Source organism: Oncorhynchus kisutch, linkage group LG4 (assembly GCF_002021735.2).
Source record: "Oncorhynchus kisutch isolate 150728-3 linkage group LG4, Okis_V2, whole genome shotgun sequence".
Taxonomy (NCBI): Eukaryota; Metazoa; Chordata; class Actinopteri; order Salmoniformes; family Salmonidae; genus Oncorhynchus; species Oncorhynchus kisutch.
This window is the reverse complement of record NC_034177.2, coordinates 47,339,145-47,361,913: the sequence shown is the minus strand read 5'-3', so window position 1 is coordinate 47,361,913 and position 22,769 is coordinate 47,339,145. Positions and strand designations below refer to the sequence as shown.

Sequence of the window (22,769 nt, the reverse complement as noted above, 5' to 3'; positions counted from 1 at the left end):
ATATCCCTTAATAACCGATTATTGAATTTCTTATCTAGTAAACCTATGCCATTCACCGGGATATCGCTTACAATAGGAGATTTTCCAGAACATGCTTTATTCCGTAGTAAAGATTTTAGCCCACTAGGTATAGCTGTTTCTTTCAATTAATGCTCTCTGTGTTAACATATTCCCACTAATACTAACTACTTGGCTGACTAGGATAATGTTTTGGTATCGCCCCATTATTCCATATAAAACATTTTTGAGGTGAAAAATTTGTGTTTGTACCACAAAGCCCAGCACATTAAAAGACTGCTTGTGAAAAAACGCCAATTTCACAGGACCACAGTTGCTGCAATTAACCATCAGCAACTACACGTCTGCGTGGTAACGCCTGAGCTAACTGCGCCTGCGCTGCCCGGAAATGCGGAAGATGACTTGTCACTGTTGTTGAAGCTGTCAGGCACGTGAGCTGCACTGTGCAACGTCGTCTTGAGTGCAAGCAGGCGATATGGCGGCTGATACTCCTCCCAAGGTACTGAAAATGCACAACTTTTGGAATATCGTCTTTGCGCCTTTATTCTCCGTTTTTTTTTCGTAATTAGATGCATATATCACTAAATGCGAATATAACCGTGGGGAAGAAGATTCTTTTGATACAAACGCTTGAGCTGATCCACTTTGTAGTGGTGTCCATCAGCTGTTTTTCCTTGCTAAACTAGCTAGGGAGCCAGCTAACTATCTTCCAGCTCACAACAATGCCACGAACGCATATAAGTACATCTCGGTAGTTGAATTTCATGAACCTGTGTGTGTATTGTAAATAACTACCTGATACTATCAGTTTCCTCTGGCAGTTTGAAAAAACAACCATACATCGGCCAAGTGACTGCTCATTTAGCATCTAACGTTAGCTCGTTGCAGGTCTAGTTGCTACCTCACTTGCTCACCCGCTAGCTGACCAGTTAGTTAAATTCTCTAGCTAGCTGTCTGGTGGTCTCTCTTTTTTTTGTGGCCAGGACTCATGGATTTAACGTTACTATACAGCTAAATACTGATGGCGAATGTATTGAGAGAGATTATTAGGGAGAATGTAAAATAAATTCACCCATTGGTACCATAGATGATTTTCCTGCTGTATTGTGTTTTTCTTCAGGTTTTATTTGAACATGAAGGTGTTTTCATACACTCGAACGAAGACGGCGACGAGCCAGATCTCCTTGTTTCTGGGTTCCTACGGCTCATTGATAAGGTTGATATCTGTTCATGAGTTGTTGTTGACTGCATTTCAGTTATTGAATTCCAGGACCTTGTCTGTATGCTTATTGTGTTTTTAATGATTACCAGGATGGTGAAACTATCGTGGAATACAAACCTTTGGAGGACACTGTTGATCCATCCAACATGTTGTGTGCTGGCAAGGTTTGACATTTCTTTTGTAATGTTTAATTCACCAAAATGCCAACCAATTGTTCAGTAACTTTGTGCATTATATTGCTATGTAAATTGCAAAGAAAACCGGTAATGCATTTAACTAAGGATATTATCAGACAGAACTTTACTGAAGATTTGTGTGTATTTGTCAAAATTGTTAACCTTGGCAGATCGGGATAGTCTCTTCAAACAGCCGCCTTCCAATAACTTCCATGAACCAACATTCCATAAACATTCTATATGATTCAGCTAATTCAAGAATCCCAATATTTAGCAACACCATTCACACATCTGTTTTAAGCTTTTAGAATTTGAATGATGATGATGATGATTATGATGGGTAAAGACCTGATTTCATCAGGTTATTTACGAGGTGAATCCATTCCATTCCCCCAGGATTCCAGCTCGGTGATGGAGTGGGCCCAGTGTCCCGGGGAGGAGAGGTCGACTCCTCAGCAGGCGGTGGTAGAGCAGCAGCAGAGCTACGAGACTGAGTGGGACATGATCAACGCAGTCTCCTTTCCTAAGAGGAAACCCTGCTCCAACGGAGAGGGTGGGTGGACAATTGGGTGCATTTGTTGTAACTCACCCGATGCCGGGTGATACCAAAATAATTCTACATGTATCATGAGCTTTGTTCAGATGGGTTCCCTTAACACACAAGTTCACTTACAGCAGAAGTTTACTAAATTGTGTGAAGTGGGTTTTAAATGAGAAACTCTTGCCAAGGGCTTTCCTTTTATAAATCTCCACTATGGTTTATTAAGGACTGAACATAGTTTGAATTGTATGTTGAGGTCAGAATGAAATTGGATTCATTTCTTTGCTTTCTTCCAGGTGCATTGAACCACACGCATGAGAAAAGCAAGTGGGCCTTCACCTTCAGTGTGTGGGACCTGAGGTCTATCACAGTGAAGAAGGAGGGCTCGTCCCGCCTGATGTTCAGACTGAAGGAGCCCCCCACCTCCCTGCCAGTTCTCCACTTCCACCAAGGGGGTAGTGAAGACTTCCTGGACTGCTTGAGGAGATATGCGTTGATCACTGAGTGAGTGCTTCAGCATTCTGGTCTGCTAAACTTGTCCAACTGGTTCTGGGGAAAAAAGTAGTTATTTAACGATTGATCAATCAATCCAATTGATTTATGAAGCCCTTTTTACATCTGCATTGGTCAAGTGCTTTACAGTAGAAACCAAAGAGCCAGCAGAAGTTTTCAGGAAAAAGTGGCTAGGAACCAGGATCAGACATTAATATATTCTGATTCCAATCGATACCATGGTTATTGCATGATTACATTTAGTTTCTAAGTGCAATCGTGGACGCCAAACGACCTCTGACGATGTTATTTAGGCCTGGTAATGTGACTGTAGTGAGCACAGTGTGGTGAATCACCAGCAGAGGGATCCTCTGAGCCCATTTGAATCACTGGATGATTATTTTGATGATTACTACTCTATGTTCTTCCAAAGGCCAGTGAATGGTGCAACAGTGGACAATGACTCAAAATTTAAAACACTGAGTGTGTATACAGCTTGACATTAACTTTTTTGGGGCTCTTGTCTTTCGGACAAGTAGTACAGTAACAAAAAAACAAAAAAAATGCTTAGAAAGCTCAAACCACTTGTCCCAAAAAAAAAAAGGTCTAACACCATTTTTACATCACTGTATGATGCAAGAAACCACCTGACAAAAGAAAATGCATTACTATCTTTTTTTATCATAGAGAATCAGACACAAATGTAGGCTGCACTCTGCCCTTTGGCTTGAATAGGCAAAGAAGCCATTCTCAAAATAAGACACAGCTCCTTTAAGGCTTTCGTGGCGGAAGGTGGGCCACCCTTAGTAACCTGTAAAATCTATTGAAACGTTACAATTACAACCAAAAACGGTTTTGTCTGTATAAAATATTTCCCTCCAGGGCTCAAAATTAAAGGCGTCACTGGGACAATAATAAAAAATAAAAAAGATGCCTAAGACAGGTCTGGGACGACAGATCCAAAATTCATTAAATCACTGCACATCAAACATTTTTAAAAAGCAATGAGGCTGATGCAACACATTGGAATTTTAGCTTAAGATGTTGATAAATATTTTATTTCATCATATTTTTAGTTTAGCAATGCGCACATGGCTTTAGGCTACACGCAATGTTCCATAATGCATTTAACGGGATAACACCATTCTCAAAAGCACACCGCATGCGCGATTGGTGCCCGAGATTAAAATATTAGTTAGGGGAGATATAAAGATGCATAAACTAGCATGGCTTACTGATATGACCACGATTGTGCCTTTGGCAGCTGAACAATAAAATAATGTTGATTTGAAAACGAATAGAACATGCTGGTTTCAATGGAATATGAAGTGTTTAAAATTCCCTCAACATTTCTATGGTGGTATTTTGGCTAGGTTAAGCTTCTTTAAAACAAGGTAAGACATGCTTCATAAAATGTCCATGTCTTAAACTATTAAGTTTGGTTATATAGTTTCAAGATACTGACCACCAACTCTCAGATTCAAGGTAGTTGATGTGTGGTTGCAAAATGCACTGTCCTTCACTCTCTGGTCTTGTGACCATTTGATCTAATGTCAAGCCCTGGTGTATGTTTGTTTACAGACATGCAGTTACCCAGTAGCTAGACAATCCTATTTGTGTAGGATAAATGCCAAAATGACCTGTTGTAGCTATACCCACCATTAGACCAGAGGGGTATACTACGTACTGTGTTTGAGGAGAGAGCGAGTCAACTCTGAGTTCAAGTGGCTCACCTTTTTTAGGTAGGTACATTTCTATGGCAACAAATTCTTCTGAACTAACCTGCTCCGGGGCAGGCTAACTCCATTTGTCCTGAATGAAGTCTCTGAGCCAGGAGATGAGGACCACTGAATTCAGATACAATCTTTGTGAGAGGGAGGGTGTTATCATCCCCTTCATTTGAGAAAGACGACTGATTTAAATAATTTATTAGTGAATGTTTGTGTGTAATTTTATAATTTGCGACAGCCGCAACCAACCATCATTATATAATCCATAGATGGCAGTTCCCATTCAAGTCAAGACTGGCAGCCATGGCTAGTGTATCCATGAGTTTAACAATCAAATTGACAGATTTAGAGGTTCCAAAAACCTTCTATGGATTATGTCTATGGCCACAATGCAACAAGCTGTTTCACAGATAGAAGGGGCGATAGGAGTGGGGGGGAAAGGTGATTGTGCATTGATAGGTACTCCAAAGATGGCATTAAAGATAAGTTATAAAGACGGCACTTCTAAAAGCCTATTTCTTGCCATAGCCCACCATAGCCTTCTGAATTTTGCAAGATAAGTTTCTCTCATTTAGATTTTGTCACAAATGGAAATGTGGCACTGACTTACCCACTCCACACTGCCCTTTCCCACCTGGACAAAAGGAACACCTATGTGAGATTCCTGTTCATTGACAACAGCGCAGTGTTCAACACCATAGTGCCCACAAAGCTCATCACTAAGATAAGGACCCTGGGACTGAACACCTCCCTCTGCAACTGGATCCTAGACTTCCTGACAGGCTGTCCCCAGGTGGTAAGGGTATGCAACAAAAAATCTGTTACGCTGATCCTCAACACTGGGGCCCCTCAGGGGTGTGTGCTTAGTCCCCTCCTTTATTAGCTTTTCACTCACGACTGTGTGGACAAGCACGACTCCAACACCATCATTAAGTTTGCTGATGACACAAGTGGTAGACCTGATTACTGACAACGATGAGACAGCTTATAGGGAGGAGGTCAGGACCTGGCATTGTGGTGCCAGGACAACAACCTCCCTCAATGTGAGCAAGACAAAGGAGCTGATCGTGGACTACAGGAAAAGGAGGGTCAAACAGGCCCCCCTTAATATTGACGGAGCTGTAGTGGAGCGGGTCGAGAGTTTCAAGTTCCTTGGTGTCCACATCCCCAACTGTGAAGAGGGCACAACAACATATTTCCCCCCTCAGGAGACTGAAAAGATTTGGCATGGGTCCCCAGATCCTCAAGTTCTACAGCTGCATCATTGAGAGCATCCTGACCGGTTGCATCACCGCCTGGTATGGCAACTGCTCGGCATCTGACCGGAAGGCGCTACAGAGGTTAGTTTGTACGGCCCAGTACATCACTGGAGCTAAGCTTCCTTCCATACTGGAACTCTATACCAGGCGGTGTCAGAGGAAGGCCCAAAAAATTGTCAAATACTCCAGTCATAGACTCTTCTCTCTGCTACCGCACAGCAAGCAGTACCGGAGTGCCAAGTCCAAAAGGCTCCTTAACAGCTTCTACCCCAAGCCATAAGACTGCTGAACAATTAATCAAATGGCCACCCGGACTATTTACATTGACTTTGTTTTTACACTGCTGATACTCGCTGTTTATCTTTAGCCCCTACCTACATCGACAAATGACCTCTGCTAACCTTTACCCCTGCTGATTGACTTGGTACTCTTACCCCCTGTATATAGCCTTGTTATTTTATTTAGTAAGTATTTTTTCTTAACTCTATTTCTTGAACTGCATTGTTGGTTAAGGGCTTGTAAGTAAGCATTTCACAGTAAGTTCTACACCTGTTGTATTCACCGCATGTGACAAATAAAATTTGTTTTGATGTTTCAGCATTGTCTCACAGAAGAATTGTGTTCGACTAGCCATGTGTGACATACACCCACCGTTACAAGCCTGCTAGAGTTAGCAGCAGGCGGATACTGTCTGAGCAATATCCACTGTTCTAGTACGGATAACGTCTGACCTGGAATGTGAAGCTAACTGAAGCTGACTAGATTTATAAAAGCCTGAGTAGATCTAGTATGCTTTGTTGTATACCACTCTGGAATTAATTGGTAGATAGAAGATGGGTAGTTAAGGAATTCTATGTTTTGGCTCAATAGAGGGGGTTTTCACCACCTGAAACACTTGGCTTTTTCATGGGGTTTCTTATCTAATATGCTAGTGATTTGCATAGTCTACTAACTGGTGCTCCCACACATTGACTCTGTACCGGTACCCCCTCTATATAGCCTCGCTATTGTTATTTTACTGCTGCTTTTTAATTATTTGTTACTTTTATTTTGATTGTATTTTTTATATATAGGTATATTCTTAACTGCTTTGTTGGTTAAGGGCTTTTAAGTAAGCGTTTCACTAAGTTCTACACCTATCGTATGTGACATAAAATTTGATTTGATTTATTGCAAACGCTTGGTTTTCCTCTCCCTGTCCCCTCTTCTGTTTGACTGGTTAGTGGGCAGTTTCTCCTCCATGATAGAGCCGGGCTTTCTGTTTGAGCCAAATATCACATCATATAATTCCCCCTATAGAGGCACTGTGCTCCTCTTTCTGTCAGCGCATATAGCTGTTGAAATTCTTATCAAGGCCTTTCAAAATGACTATTTTCAATTAAAGCTGCAATATGTAACTTTTTAGGCAACCCAATAAAATTCACACAGAAATGATAGTTATATATCTGTCCTGACTGAAAGCAAGTTGGTATATCTGCTCTGTATGTGCCATTTCTATGCTTCCCATTCTTAAGTTCTGTTTTTGCGTCTTTTACTTTCAATTTTGTACACCAGCTGAAAATATAATATATTTTCCATAAGCAAAAATATTGAACATAGATTTAGATGGTAAAATGATTATCTACACTATACATTGTTTTGTCACAAACTGAAATCAGGCGAATTATTCCAATTTTTGCAACCAGGAAATGGCGGAGTGATTTCTGCATAGTACACACCCACCTTTAAGTGCCGGCCGGCAATTTTCAGCCAGGCATCTGGTTAGAACAGAATTGGCAATGAATGATATCTCGCCCTGTACCATGTCTTGCAATAAATATTGTATTTTTGTGACTAACTGTTAACCCTTTAAAAAATATGAATGAGTTTGGATATTGAGGCTATCAGGGTGCTTTACCTGCTTTGCATGAAGGATAGAGCACACTTGAATGTTTCTGAGGATTATGCATTGTCTTGTTGCGTCTCTTCCCCTCATACAGCCTTGATATGAACACCTTTGTCTAAAATGCATGCTCACTCGTAGGTTCCGGATCTCTAACTTTAGGTTGATGTCGAGAATGGATATACATTGTTTCCTTGTATGTTTTCAGGGCCCCGGATGATGAAACCTGCCTGCTGGTCAGCACTCCCAACAGAGCTCTGTCTCAGTCCTTCGAGAACCTTCTGGATGACAACAACTACGGCCTTGTTACTGTAAGAGGCTACTATTGTCATGCAAATAGTTGTCGTAGTCAAACATACGGCACTTACCTAGCCTGGTTAACCAGAATGACTGCAGTGCTTACCATGAAGTGAAACTAGCACGTACATCTACAAGGGAGGAAAAAAACATATTTTTGCCGTCATACGACATGTTTTCCCTTACAGAAGCTCAAGAATGATCCGTACGTGACGACCCTGGGGGGCTTCTCCAAGGTCACCAACTACATCTTCGATGCGTTCCGTGGCCCAGAGCTGGAGCAGCAGCAGCGTCCCCTGGAGGAGATGGCTGACCTGGACATCCTGGGACTGGGAGAGGTCATCCCTGGCCTGGAGATCAACCAGCAGGAAGAACCGGGCTTCGAGGTCATCACCAGGGTGAGTGGATGGAGAGTGTGACATAACGGCACCTCTGGCCATGAGCCCTGGCACCCCAAGATGCTGTGGGGTTCTGAAAGGGAAGAAACAGGCCAACCGTCCAACATGGACAGCTACTGAGTGTGCAGGCTTTTGTTCCAGATGTAGTACTACAAAGTAGTGTGAGGTGTGTTAGAGTAGGCTGGGACAAAATGCCCTTTTTCTGATAACTAGTTCATTGCATCTGCCATGGAGCCCAGTTTCATAATATTACCATATGTCCCAGCTGCTTGCTGTAGTTTTTAAGTTGTCGTGAATAAACTGTCCTTTATTTTAGGGCATTTTTCACCCTGCCAGCTCCTATTAGTTCTATTTAGCACAGTGTCACCAACTCGCCTACGGTGAAGCATGGTGGTGCCAGCATCATGCTGTGAGGATATTTTTCAGCGACAGGGACTGGGAGACTTGTCAGGATCGAGGGAAAGCTGAACGGAGCAAAGTACAGAGATCCTTAATGAAAACCTGCTCAGGACCTCAGACTGCGGTGAAGGTTTACCTTCTAACAGGACAACAACCCTAAACACACAGCCAAGACAAAGCAGGAGTGGCTTTGGCACAAGTCTCTGAATGTCCTTGAGTGGCCCGGACTTGAACTCGATCGAACATCTCTGGAGAGACCTGAAAATAACTGTGCAGCAATGCTCCCCATCCAACCTGACAGAGATTGAGAGGATCTGCAGATAAGAATGGGATAAACTCCCCAAAACCAGATGTGCCAAGGTTGTAGCGTTATTCCCAAAGAGACTCGATGCTGTAATCGCTGCCAAAGGTGCTTCATCAAAGTACTGAGTAGAGGGTCTGAATACTTATGTAAATGTGATTACATGTTTTTATTTTTAGCTAAATTAAATTAAGTTTTAATTAAATTACCAAAAATGTCTAAACCTGTTTTTTTCTTTGTCATTATGGGTTATTGTGTGTAGATAGTTTTGTTCCCTCATCAATTTTAGAATAAGGCGGTAGCGTAACAAAATGTGGGAAAAGACATAAGCACACTTGACACTATCGATGAGCGGATGTTTACTTCCTACATGAGTTGTTATTTTTCAGTTTTGTCCTAAAAACAGATTGTAGTGGTAAAATAAAAAGGTTAAAATGTTTGTCACTCCAGTCAGAAGGGGCTCAGTGACAGTTCCTTTCAATTAATTTGCTATGGCATTGCGCTAGTGTTCTTTCTAGCCTATGTTTGTCACTCCAGCCAATGTTATTCTTTCAGCCTTGGGTGAATTTTGACTCGTTCTATTGTCCAGCCTAGTTAGAGCAGAGTTAAATCAAGTCTGGACACCCAGTAACTCTTCAGGAGGAGGCTTGGCCAACCCTGGTCCAGTGCCTATGAATGGATTCTTTGGCAGTGGTATCGGTTCTGTCTGTCTTCAGCTGGAGTTTGTCTTTGAACATCCTTACAGTGCAGAAGAGTGCATGATCTTATTGTTTAGGGATTTGTTTGTCTCAGATCGACCTGGGAGCAAGGCCAGAGGTGACGAGGAGGCAGCCACTGTCTGCAGAGGACTGGGCTGAGCACCAGGAGAAGGGAGGAAGGATGAAAAATGTCCCTCACCTCAAGAAAATAATATTCAAAGGGGTATGTTGAATTTATGGGGAGATTAAAAGCACCTTCTCCAGTGAAACTCTCTGGGCTGGTTTCCCCGACAGAGATTAAGCCTAGTTCTGGACTAAAATGACCTTTCAATGGAGAATCTCTATTGAGCTGACATGCTTTTTAGTCCCGGACTAGGCTTCATATCATCTGTGTCTTGGAAACTGGCCCTCTGTATATTCATTTGTGGTAACTATCAATTCTGGGTAAAAAATTGAAAAAGTCATTCTTCTAAATTATGTCTCGATCTTGCAGGGCTTGTGCCATGCTGTGAGGAAAGAGGCCTGGAAGTTTCTGCTGGGGTATTACCCCTGGGACAGCACCTACGAGGAGAGAAAAGGTCTACAGAGGAGGAAAACGTATGTGTGCTTTACCAAAAACAGACAGACATATTTGAAACAGCTGTTTCATTATAACAAATGTATTATCACCACTAATCAAAGTGGCCAATGTGGTCTTACAGTGATGATCAGCCTTTGTTGACATGTTCCTTATTTCACTCACATAGCCTATGCTGGTTAACAATGAGTCAAGTGTCCGAGTGAGGTGTTTCCTTTTTGTTTTCTCCCTGGTGAATAAGGGATGAGTACTTCAGGATGAAGCTCCAGTGGAAGTCGGTGAGTGAGGAGCAGGAGAGGAGGAACTCCAGGTTGAGAGACTTCAGGAGCCTGATAGGTAAATGTCGATCCCATTCACCCTGCTGTCTTATCAGGCTGTTCCAGCTGGAGACAACAGTACATACATTACCAAATTGGTTGCACTTGACTAAACATTTTTTGCTGGTAGCACCGTACCACAAAATAATTATCTAATAAATAAAACTCAATTCATAACAATATTTCGCCACAATTCTCTTCTCTTCACTGCTCAAACAAGACAGGCTGATACATTGTTTACAAATCATGACCAATCATAATGCTACAAATTCTTAAAACGTAGCTAATTAAACCAATCACAAGCCAGGCACAACCAATCCTTTTTTACGCAAACTTTCCCTCTTGAACTGTGCCGCCCCCTTTTGTCAGCTAAATAATGGCATTGGCTAGCAAGCTTTGCAACAACAATGAAACGCAGCGGAAATTTAAGCTTTCTCTAACAAAAAAACGAATGATGAAAATTACCAACCGGAAGAAGATGATGCTATAGGAGATGCTGCTACCGATCGACCTCTGAAAAAGATCTACACTGAACAAAAATCTAAATGCAACCATTTCAAGTTGTTACAGTTCATGTAAGGAAATCAGTCAATTTAAATAAATTCATTAGGCCCTAATCTATGGAATTCACATGACTGGGAATACAGATATGAATCTGTTGGTCACGTAACTTATTAAATAAAAAGTAGGGGCATGGATCAGAAAACCAGTCACTATCTGGTGTGACCACCATTTGCCTCATGCCGTGCGACAAATCTCCTTAGCATAGAGTTGATCAGGATATTGATTGTGGCCTGTGGAATGTTGTCGCACTCTTCAATGGCTGTGCAAAAATGCTGGATATATATGAGTATGCAGGCAATGGAAGAACTGGGACATTTTCAGCATCCAGGAATTGTGTACAGATCCTTGTGACATGGGGCTCTGCATTATCATGCAGAAACATGAGGTGATGTCGGCAGATTAATGGTACAACAATGGGCCTCAGGATCTCGCCACGGTATCTCTGTGCATTCAAATTGCCATCGATAAAATGCAATTGTGTTCATTGTCTGTAGCTTATGCCTGCCCATACCAAAACCCCACTGCCTCCTTGGGGCACTCTGTTTGACATCGGCAAACCGCTCGCCCACACGATGCCATACACGCTGTCTGCCATCTGCCTGCTACTGTTGAAACCGGGATTAATCCGTGAAGAGCACAAGTGGCTATCCGTGAAGAGTGTGCATGTGGCAATCGAAGATGAGCATTTGCCCATTGAAGTCAGCTGTGACACCAAACTGCAGTCTGGTCAAGACCCTCGTGAGGACGATGAGCACACAGATGCTTTCTGACAGTTTGTGCATAACTTTTCGGTTGTGCAAACCAACAGTTTCATCATCTGTCTGGGTGACTGGTCTCAGACGATCCTGCAGGTGAAGAAGCCGGATGTGGAGGTCCTGTGCTGGTGGGGTTGCACATTGTCTGCAGTTGATGCCGGGTTGGACTTACTGCAAAATTCTATAAAATAACACGAAGCGGCTTATGGTAGAGAAATTAACATTCAATTTTCTGTTAACAGCGTTAACAACATTCCTGAAGTCAGCACGTCAATTGCACACTCCCTCAACTTGTGACATCTGTGGCATTGTTTTGTAACACAACTGCACATTTTAGTGGCCTTTTATTGTCCCCAGCACAAGGTGAACTTGTGTAATGATCATGCTGTTTAATCAGCTTTTTCATATGCCATACTTGTCAGGTGGATGGATTGTCTTAGAAAAAGAGAAATGCTCACTAACAGGGATGTAAAAAAAATTGTGCACAAAATTGGGGAGTGTTTTTAGGTATATTTATTTCAGCTCATGAAACATTGGACCAACACTTTATGTAAGTGGTCACCAACCAATCCACTGGTCGATCTTGTCCATCACCAAACATTTACAGTACCAGTCAAAGGTTTCGATACACCAACTCATTCGGGGTTTTTATTGATTTGTTAAATATTTTCTATATTGTAGAATAATACTGTAGACATCAACACTGAAATAACACATATGGAATCATGTACTAACCAAAAAAGTGTTTAAACAATTCAAGATATATTCTTCAAAGTAGTCAACCTTTGCCTTGACAGCTTTGCACACTCTTGGCAGTCTCTCAACCAGCTTCACCTGGAATGATTTTCCAACCGTCTTGAAGGAGTTCCCACATTTGCTGAGCACCTGTTGGCTGCTTTTCCTTCACTCTGTGGTCCAAACCATCTCAATTGGGTTTGGGTCGGATGATTGTGGAGGCCAGATCTGATTTTGTACTTCTTCTTGGTCAAATAGCCCTTACACAGCCTGGAGGTGTGTTGGGTCATTGTCCTGTTGAAATACAAATGATACTCCCACTAAGCAGAGAAACAGATGGTATGGCATATTGCTGTGGTAGCCATGCTGGTTAAATCAGTGTCATTAGCTAAGCACCATCACACCACCTCCTCGCTTCACGGTGGAAACCAGCCATGCGGAGATCATTCGTTCACCCACTCTGCGTCTCACAAAGACACGGGTTGGAAGCAAATATCTAAAATTTGGATTTGTCAAACCAAAGGACAGATTTCCTTTGGTCTAAATCCATTTCTCGTGATTCTTGGCCCAAGCAAGTCTCTTCTTTATTATTGGTGTCCTTTAGTAGTGGTTTCTTTGCAGCAATTCAATGTAGAAAAAACATTGAATGAGTAGGTGTCCAAACTTTTGACTGTAAAAAAATTTATGTAAAAACAAATACTTTTTTTTTCAACAACAACGATAAAGCCTCGTTCCTATACATGTTTTCGCTGTTGGTGGGATGTACAGGTGTTTCAGCAGAACTAGCGCCCCCTCCCATTTTGAACAATTTCATGTTTCTGAAGGGAGAACCGTTTCCTTGAGCTATAGGCTGTAAGAAGAAGCATCGAACACACAGCGAAGTTGATACTGTGACATTGCGAAACTTTTAAAACCATAACTAGACTCAACGACTACAGAAAAAAGCTTCCGTTTTTATGTGCAAGTTCATGTTTAAGTGGTAATTCACAACTGTCAACACTTTGTTCAACACCTTCGTAAGCCATATTAGCAACCAGCACTGCAGCTGCAATGAATGAATATAGCAAAGTGTTCCGATAAGTTTGAGTTATTAGCAGCTTGTCTTTTTTTCATATCTCACTTTCTCAGGTCATAGGAGTAACAACATTAATTAGTGCATGAGGCAGAAATAATGCAGTGCGACTTGAGTTTCTCCATAAGCTGGAAGACTGTACTTCTTTCTCAGCGAAGGGTGAATCACGGTTAGTCGGATGAGGGAAAGCCTCACTGCTGCTCCCTCCCTCCCCCCAGACTGACCATCAGATGCAAGACATCGGTCCAGTAAAAAAAATAAAGTTTAAAAATATTATGCTCACTTAGCTTTGCCTCACAAGTAATACAGCAAAGTATCTGTTACCAGTGTGATCAGAAACCTAAATGTTAAATATAATTTCAAAATGATCTGAGGAGCTACATTGGCACGGCAATATAAGCAACGCAAATATGCAGTGATGATGTATTGGGTCTGTAGCCTACTGCACAAACCTCATTGCTACAGAATAGTTTTAAATTAGTTAATGTTGCGTAGGCTTATATTTTGTATAGTTAAGTAAAAAAAAAAATCTGAGCGATGGATCCCAGCTTGCATTTTGACTCAAGTGATCTTGACTCAGGTTGCATTTCTATTTTTTGTTCAGTGTTCATGTTTGAGGGGTTTCTTCGCGATTTCAAGTGATTTTATGGATAAAACTAGCAGCAAAATGTTCTGAGTACTGTCGAAAGTGTGGAGTAATAGCAGCAGGGAAGACTTCTTTTGCTCCTGGGTCCACCAGCCTAAAACACGAGTTGTTGCTGAAAAAAAACCAAGCCAAAAGCACATCAATTGCCCGGGATAAGGGCATCATGGCAGGAGCAACATCACTACGTCTACTACCGTGTTTTTACCAAATCCAGACCATGCTTCGTACCCAGAAGAATAATGGATTACAAATCAACCTGACATATGGAAGCAAAGTGTCCTGCGCAATCATTATTGGCACCATTGCAGAAGCTATCCGGAGTTCCTACCCTAAACCTTAACAGCAAGTTGATTTTATTAGCTAGATTCTAGAGCAAAGAAATTGACTAGATATTGTGAGCGGAGACTAAACATGTATTTAAATATCCAAGTATAAGTTCATAGTCATCATGTTGCCTTGTTAAAACAATTTTACCGACATAGCTTTTAAAAAATTATCTGTTAGCTGAATACTGTAATGGATAACAGTTTAGTTTGCAGTTGCACTTTTAAATACAATGAAGGTTGTTGATCACCTACCTGTTGCATTTTTGAATACAATACATTTTTCTGTTTTGTATATTACATTTGTTTGTCCAAAACGAATCACCTACAGTGCAGTCGGAAAGCATTCATACCCCTTGACTTTTTCACACATTTTGTTACATTACAGGCTTATTTTAAAATAGATTAAACTTTTTCCCCCCCCTCATCAATTTACACAATGCCCCATAACAACAAAGCAAAAACAGGTTTTTATACATTTTAGCAAATTCCGGAATATCACATTTACACAAGTATTCAGACCCTTTACTCTACTTTGTTGAAGCACCTTTGGCAGCAATTTCAGCTTTGAGTCTTTTTGGGTATGACGCGAGAAGCTTGGCACACCTGGTTTTGGGGAGTTTTTCCCATTCTTCTCTGCAGATCCTCTCAAGCTCTGTCGGGTTGGATGGTGAGCGTCGCTACATATCTATTTTCAAGTCTCTCCAGAGATGTTAGATCGGGTTCAAGTCCGGGCTCTGGCTGGGCAGAGGACATTCAGAGACTTGTGCCAAAGCCACTCCTGCTTTGTCTTGGCTGTGTGCTTAGGGTTGTTGTCCTGTTGGAAGGTGAACCTTCATCCCAGTCTGAGGTCTTGAGCGCTCTGGAGCAGGTTTTCATAAAGGATCTCTTTGTACTTTGATTGGTTCATCTTCCCTCTATCCTGACTGTTCTCCCTGTCCCTGCTGCTTATTAACATCTTCACAGGATGATGCCTTGATATGTTTGCAGTTTCACTTTGAATACAATTTTTTTAAGTTGTTTCATTATAATGTCTTGCCCACTCTCTAGTGATGCATTCTACATCAAGGTAACAACTGATGACAATAGCTGAACCCCTTGCCAACAGCCAGTGAAATTGCAGGGCGCCAAATTCAAACAAATCTCTTAAATCAAATTTCTCAAACACAAGTATTGGGCACCATTTTAAAGATAAAATTCTCGTTAATCCAGCCACAGTGTCTGATTTCAAAAAGGCTTTACAGCTAAAGCTCCACAAACGATTGTTAGGTCACCACCAACTCACAGAAAAACACAGCCGTTTTTCCAGCCAAAGAGCAGAGTCACAAAAAGCACAAATAGAGAGAAAATGAATCACTAACCTTTGATGATCTTCATCAGTTGACACTCATAGGACTTCATGTTACACAATTACATGTATGTTTTGTTCGATAAAGTGCATATTTATATCCAAAAATCGCATTTTACATTGGCGTGTTATGTTCAGTAGTTCTAAAACATGCGGTGATTATGCAGAGAGCCACATCAATTTACAGAAATGCACATAGTAAACATTGATAATAGATACAACTATTATACATGGAACTTTAGATAAACTTCTCCTTAATGCAACCGCTGTGTCAGATTTCAATAAAACTTAATAATCTGAGTATAGCGCTCGGAGACCAAAGCAGCCAAAAAGATATCCACCATATTGTGTAATCAGCAATAGTCAGAAATAGCATTATAAATATTCACTTACCTTTTTGATCTTCATCAGAATGCATTCCCAGGAATCCCAGTTCCACAATAAATGTTTGCTTTGTTCGATAGTTCATAAATGATGAAATTATGTCCATATACCTCCTTTTGTTAGGGCGTTTGGTAAACAAATCTAAACGCGCGTGCAAGTCCAGCGGAAAGGCCGGATAAAAATTCCAAAAAGTTATATTACTGGTCGTAGAAACATATCAAAGGAAGTATAGAATCAATCTTTAGGATGTTTTTATCAGAAATCTTCTAATGTCCCAACCGGAGAATACCTTTGTCTGTAGAAAAGCAATGGAAGAGCGTGTCACGAGCTAGTGGCACTCTGCCAGACCACTGACTCAAACTGCCCTTATGAGCCCCTCCTTTACAGTAGAAGCCTCAAACAAGTTTCTGTAGATGGTTGACATCTAGTGGAAGCCTTAGGAAGTGCAACATGACCAATATCCCACTATCTTCAATAGGGGCTGAGTTGAAAAACAACTAACCTTAGATTTCCCACTTCCTTGTTGGATTTTTTTTCTCAGGTCTTTGCCTGAGATATCCTCAGTTCTGTTATACTCACAGACATCATTCAAACAGTTTTAGAAACTTCGGAGTGTTGTCTATCCAATAGTACTAATAATATGCATATATTAGCATCTGGGACTGAGTAACAAGCAGTTTAATCTGGGCACGCTTTTCATCCAAAAGTTAAAATGCTGCCCCCTATACCAATGAAGTTAAGAATGCTAGGACAGTCATTTACAGTAAAAGATGAAGAAAAAAAATTCGGGTCATCCTTTAAGATCTGAGCACATGTGCTACCAATGAAAATAGTTAATTTAGAACCCTGATTACATGTTAATCCTGTTTTAACAATAATGGTGATTTATGTATTGCCGTATGTTTGTTTTAACTCTTACTGCATTGGATTTACTGTAGTATGATTTGAGAATTCCGCTTTGAAGAAGCATCTGAAATGCCTCCGTTAGTATGGTGTATCCTTTCTGAACTAGGCTATATATGGTTGTGTATTTATCATCTATGAATGTCCTTGTCTTCTCAGAGAAGGATGTGAACAGAACAGACCGAACCAACAGGTTCTATGAGGGCATAGACAACCCAGGCCTGGTGTTACTCCACGACATCCTGATGACGTATTGCATGTATGATTTTGATCTGGGTAAGTGATAGCAGTATTGCCAAGTCGTACAGGAGATATCCTCATTTATATCTGATTGGCATAGATTCTATTGAAGTTTCTTATTGATGATGATCATTAATAAATTGTTGCTGTTCACCCGTAGTAACATAGCTAATTCAGCAATCACGGCTGAAAACTGCATATCAGTGGGATTTGTAATGTTCACCTTTAATTGATGTTATGGGAATTGTACTCGTCTCCAGGGTATGTCCAGGGAATGAGTGACCTCCTCTCCCCGATCCTCTATGTGATGGAGAATGAGGTGGATGCCTTCTGGTGTTTTGTCTCCTTCATGGATCATATGGTAAGAAATGTAGCATTGTTTTGTCTAGTGCTGTTTTGTGTGTGTTTTGACTTGTTTACTTTGATATGCCCGAGTGTGCTGTTTTTATGACCCAACTTGTGCGTCTGTCTCCGTGTGTCTGTGGTGTTTTGCGCGTGTGTAGCACCAGAACTTTGAGGAGCAGATGCAGGGCATGAAGACGCAACTGATCCAGCTCAGTACTCTGTTGAGGCTGCTGGACCTGGCCTTCTGGAACTACCTTGGTACGCAACACCACCTGCCTTTCCTCTATCATTCACCTCTTCATGTTCAGCTTTGAAAAAGCATACTTTTCCCCCCATCATTATCATTTGCATACTAAGCTGTAAAGATTGAGGCCTGAAACTGGACATTGAAGAAATCCTTCACAAATCAGAGGCTATTTGTATGCAGATCAGAAGTTGTAAGGTATGGTCAGTCCTGAGAAGTAAATGAAATGTCATGTTAAATAGATTATCAATCAGTACAGCAGTCTTGCGTATACAGTGCCTTCAGAAAGTATTCATACCCCTTTTTCCACAATTTGTTACAGCCTGAATTCAAAATAAATTCACTGCATCTCAGTGTTGCGGCATCGCTACAGCCTTGAGCTCGATCCCAGGCTGTGTCATTACCGGCCGTGACCGTCCCATAGGGCGGAACATAATTGGCCCAGCGGGTTATGGGAAGGTTTGGCTGGGGGGGCTTTACTTGGCTCTTGCGACTCCTTGTGGCGGGCCGGGCACCAGCAGGAGGACTTCGGTCATCAGTTGAACGGTGTTTCCTTGGACATATTGGTGCGGCTGGCTTCCGGGTTAAGCAAGCAGGTGATAAGATGCATGGTTTTACGGGTCATGTTTCAGAGGATGCATGACTCGACCTTCGCCTCTCCCGAGCATGTTGGGAGAGATAAGACAAGATCGTAATCACAAAAAAGGGGGCAAATAAAATATATAGATATATAATATGAAATACAGAAATCTAATTTACGTAACTATTCACACCGCTGAGTCAGTAGATTTAAGTCAAAAATTTAACTCGGCCACTCAGGAACATTCACTCTCTTCTTGTTAAGAAACTCCAATGTAGGTTTGGCCTTGTGAAAGGTTGTCCTGCTGAAAGTTGAATTCATCTCCCAGTGTCTGATGGATAGCAGACTGAACCAGGTTCTCCTAGGATTGTGCTTGTGCTTAGCTCCCTTTTTCTTTTTTTTCTTTTTACCCGAAACTCCCCAGTACTTGACAATTGTGGAGAGTGGTACTTAGTAATGTGTTGTATTGGATTTACCCCAAACATAACACTGTATTCAGGACCAAAAGTGAATTGCTTTGCCACATTTTTTGCAGTATTACTTTAGTGCTTTGTTGCAAACAGGATCAGGGTGTAAAATTAACACCTGTCACCTGCCAAATGCGGATAGATTTTGGCATTGATGGGTAAGATGTCTATTTCACCAGCCACATTGGTGGGTGGTCAGGACTCCACAGTGTGAGCATTTCACTCGCATTTGTGACTAGAAATAGTCAAGTATGAGCACATTTTATAGTCAAATAAATGTTGCTCTGGATGTTTTCAAAGTATTTCTGCTGTTTTGCTTTCATAGCTGTAAAAATATTTGCACAAAGTCAAAAGAACTACAATTCCTATATAGCCTATGCCATCTCGTGCTGCCTGGCTGGGGGCCGTGCGCACGTGAAGAGCTGAGTGAAAGATTCATTGTTAGAAGTGCTGCACACAGGCATAAAAGTTGGTCTAATTAACTTGAAACTAAAGTCTACTGAAGTTAGACTTTTTCCTTGTGTTTCTCGGCTATTTATTTAGTTTTGTTCACAAGCTAGGTTGTTTTCAATGTTTGAGATTCAACTGCTATGGAAGAGAAGTCCGACTCAATCTCACAGGCACAAGCATGCTCACAGGCATGCTGATCTGTTTTTTATTTTATTTTAGTGAGGTATTTTGGCTGGTAAAATTCTCCATGGATTTTGTAATCTACCTGCCACAGTGGCTGATGGATCAAAAAGTCAATTTTTGGTGCTGAACAGGATGCATGTTTTGGAGTATTTGTATTCTGTACAGGCTTCCTTTTCACTCTCAATTAGGTTAGAATTGTGGAGTAACTACAATGTTGTTGATCCATCCTCAGTTTCTCCTATCACAGCCATTAAACTCTGTAACTATTTTAAAGTCACCATTGGCCTCATGGTGAAATCCCTGAGTGGTTTCCTTCCTAACCGGCAACTGAGCTAGGAAGGACACCTGTATCTTTGTAGTGACTGGGTGTTCAAAGGGATATTCAATGTCTGCTTTTCTTTTTACAAATGTACCCATCTACCAATAGGTGGCCTTCTTTGCGAGGAATTAGAAAACCTCCCTGGTCTTTGTGGTTTCATCTGTGTTTGAAATCCACTGCTCAACTGAGGGACCTTACAGATCATTTTGTGTGGGGTACAGACATGAGGTAGTCATTCAGAATTATGTTAAACATTATTGTACAGTGAGTCTATGCAACTTATGTGACTTGTTAAGCACATTTTTACTCCTGAACTTATTTAGGCTTGCCATAAAAAAGGGGTTGAATACTTATTGACTCAAAACATTTCAGCTTTTCACTTTTAATGAATTTGTAAAAATGTTGATGAACATAATTCCACTTTGACATTGTTTAGGCCTGTGTCCCAAAAAAAATCTACATTTATTCCATTTTAAATTCAGGCTGTAAAACCAAATGTGAGAACATCAAGGCGTGTGAATACTTTCTGAAGGCACTGTAAATTCAAGTTCAACAATGTTCCTTTCATCCTTGGTTTCCTCTGAATTCTCCTCGTGTGTTTTGGTTCCTCCAGAGTCACAGGATTCGGGTTACATGTATTTCTGTTTCCGGTGGTTACTGATCCGCTTCAAGAGGGAGCTCAGTTATCCAGATGTTCTTCGTATGTGGGAGGTGAGTTCTGTTCTCTCCATAAACCATTAACCTGTTAGCGTAAGTCTCATCATTTAGGGGGAAATCATTGTCAGCCTTTCGCCTATGAGATTTGATTAATGATTCAAGTTGATGATTTTATCACTTTCTTTCTGAGTTAATGATTTGCCTTTGTATTCTGATAGGTCTTGTTAATAAGAATTCCTGGTTCTGCTTAGGTCATGTGGACTGGCTTGCCCTGCCAAAACTTCCATTTGCTGGTGTGCTGTGCCATCCTAGACTCAGAGAAACGGAAAATCATGGAGGAAAATTTTGGCTTCAATGAGATACTCAAGGTAACAGCAGTCATTTGCAGATGGACTGATTTGTCAGTTGAAAAATGTTCAAGAATGGTTATTGGTAGTGTTTTCCAGGTGAATTAGTTTTAAATGTCATTGTTTTGTATGTTAATCCAGCACATCAATGAACTCTCAATGAAACTGGATATTGAAGAAATCCTTCACAAATCAGAGGCTATTTGTATGCAGATCAGAAGTTGTAAGGTATGGTCAAGGATGTAATTTGTACATTCAATTGAAAGTCCATAAGAGTCAATTGAAATAAACTATGCAGGTCCAGATTTACATATTGGTTATGTCTTGGTTGTATATAAACTATATATTTCTTTATTTTCTTTCCTTTCAGGATTTGCCTCATTCAATAATTGAGATCCTGGGATTCAACACAGAAAGCGAACTTCCCAGATTAGAAGGGCGGGAGTTTGGGACTCTTGATTCTCCTCAGTCCCCCAGACCCACACAGAGACAGGAGGTCTTCTCTAATGGTCACAATAGACATTACAGAGAACCCCTTCAAAACGGCTGCAAGGTCACTTTCATATCATAGTGAACAATATCATTCACACAGAGACTTTGCAATGTCCACATACCAGAATGAGTATTTTTTGATTCAGTTATTGGATAATTTGTTAACTGAAGCAAGCTTATCAAAGCCCTTATATGAAGAGAAAATAATGTAAAAAGGATTTAAAGTTATTATTTTTGTAATTTCTTGTACCATATTGTCTTTCATTTAAATAAGTCATTCCTTCTTGCTAAGGTTTTTTTTGTAAAGACTGGCAAGGTGAGTTTAATTTGTAAAGTAATAATATGCTGTTTTTATTTCAGCTATAACCTTTTCCTGAATCACGGACACAAGTATTAATTGTTTGATTGATTTACGTTTTAAAAACAAACAAATTACTTTTATCAAGATCAAGCCAGAAATCAATTTGGTAGTAAATTACAAAAGTGCTGTAAAATGTTTTGTCTTAATGCTCTGTCACAATAATACCCTTTTCAAATTGAAAATGTGAAAAAGAAAGCTCAAACATCTCTCTAAATAAAGCCTTTAATGATGTACTCAGTACTGGAGTGTAATGTGTAACTTTTACTCATGCACTGTCGTGTAACACTTCCTTTCACCGTTTTGGCAAAAACAAAATGTCAGTAATTTTTCCTCAAATATCAATGATATTTCAATTTGGGTGACTGTTTATTTAATACAATATTTTGCTTGCGTTCCAACATATTGAATTGTGCACGGTCTATCTGGCCCAGGAAGGAAAGTAATTCGGTGAGTTGCGGCCCATTTAGTGAAATGGCCACTTTCGGAAATCAACTCTTTCACTCATCCGGTCTTGTATATGGTTTACACTGTTACATGTGTTGTCATTCCGCAACAGTATTTATACTGTTGTTTTCATTATGGTGTAAAACAACAGTTGAAATACATATCTTTTTTTCATTTGGATACACCTTCCCATCTCATTGTTTGAAAATGCACTCAACCTTCGATTAAGAATACATCACCATCTTTCCTTTTGCAGTTGCTTGGAAATGACTAGTTTAATTGGAAGAAAGTAGAGTTGTGTTCAGGCACTGATACGTTTTCTATACCCTTTCTATTTACAAGACCTGTTTCATGTCACTTTAGACATTAGTTCCCTGTCCTAATTCACATGGGGACATAGCTGTTGTGTTCTTGGTGTGTTGCCAGAATACCTCAACCTATTGGATTTCAAGCACTCTTCCATAATGTCAATAACCTGCATTGGTCTTTGTCTCCAATGTTTACATGGTAAACACCCTTTGGTCTTCAAATGACTCCCCCCAATCATTAAGTTGTCCAGAAATGTCACACATTTTGTTATTTCACTGCTGTGTGAAGTATTAA

The 22,769-nt window shown here is 40.7% G+C and overlaps 1 protein-coding gene across 1 annotated transcript; it reads left to right on the top strand.

Annotated features, from left to right (window-relative positions):
* The first annotated feature begins 324 nt into the window (after window positions 1-324).
* On the top strand, window positions 325-21,962 carry LOC109889616 (TBC1 domain family member 15). The gene is made up of 17 exons (XM_020481181.2): window positions 325-517; window positions 1,139-1,234; window positions 1,330-1,404; window positions 1,813-1,969; window positions 2,254-2,461; window positions 7,529-7,631; window positions 7,806-8,015; window positions 9,508-9,636; window positions 9,907-10,010; window positions 10,232-10,326; window positions 17,197-17,313; window positions 17,538-17,638; window positions 17,781-17,880; window positions 20,479-20,576; window positions 20,774-20,890; window positions 21,011-21,097; window positions 21,240-21,962. The coding sequence occupies exons 1-17, from the start codon at window positions 494-496 to the stop codon at window positions 21,438-21,440; spliced, it is 2,022 nt and encodes a 673-aa protein (XP_020336770.1). The 5' UTR covers window positions 325-493; the 3' UTR covers window positions 21,441-21,962.
* The last annotated feature ends 807 nt before the right edge of the window (window positions 21,963-22,769 follow it).

What these genes read in the sequence shown, in the direction of transcription:
- LOC109889616 (XM_020481181.2), top strand. Translation starts at nt 494, where the DNA reads ATGGCGGCTGATACTCCTCCCAAG. An exon ending in TCCTACGGCTCATTGATAAG is followed by an intron (nt 1,235 to 1,329) that starts GTTGATATCTGT and finishes AATGATTACCAG; the next exon opens with GATGGTGAAACTATCGTGGA. An exon ending in GCTTCAATGAGATACTCAAG is followed by an intron (nt 20,891 to 21,010) that starts GTAACAGCAGTC and finishes ATGTTAATCCAG; the next exon opens with CACATCAATGAACTCTCAAT.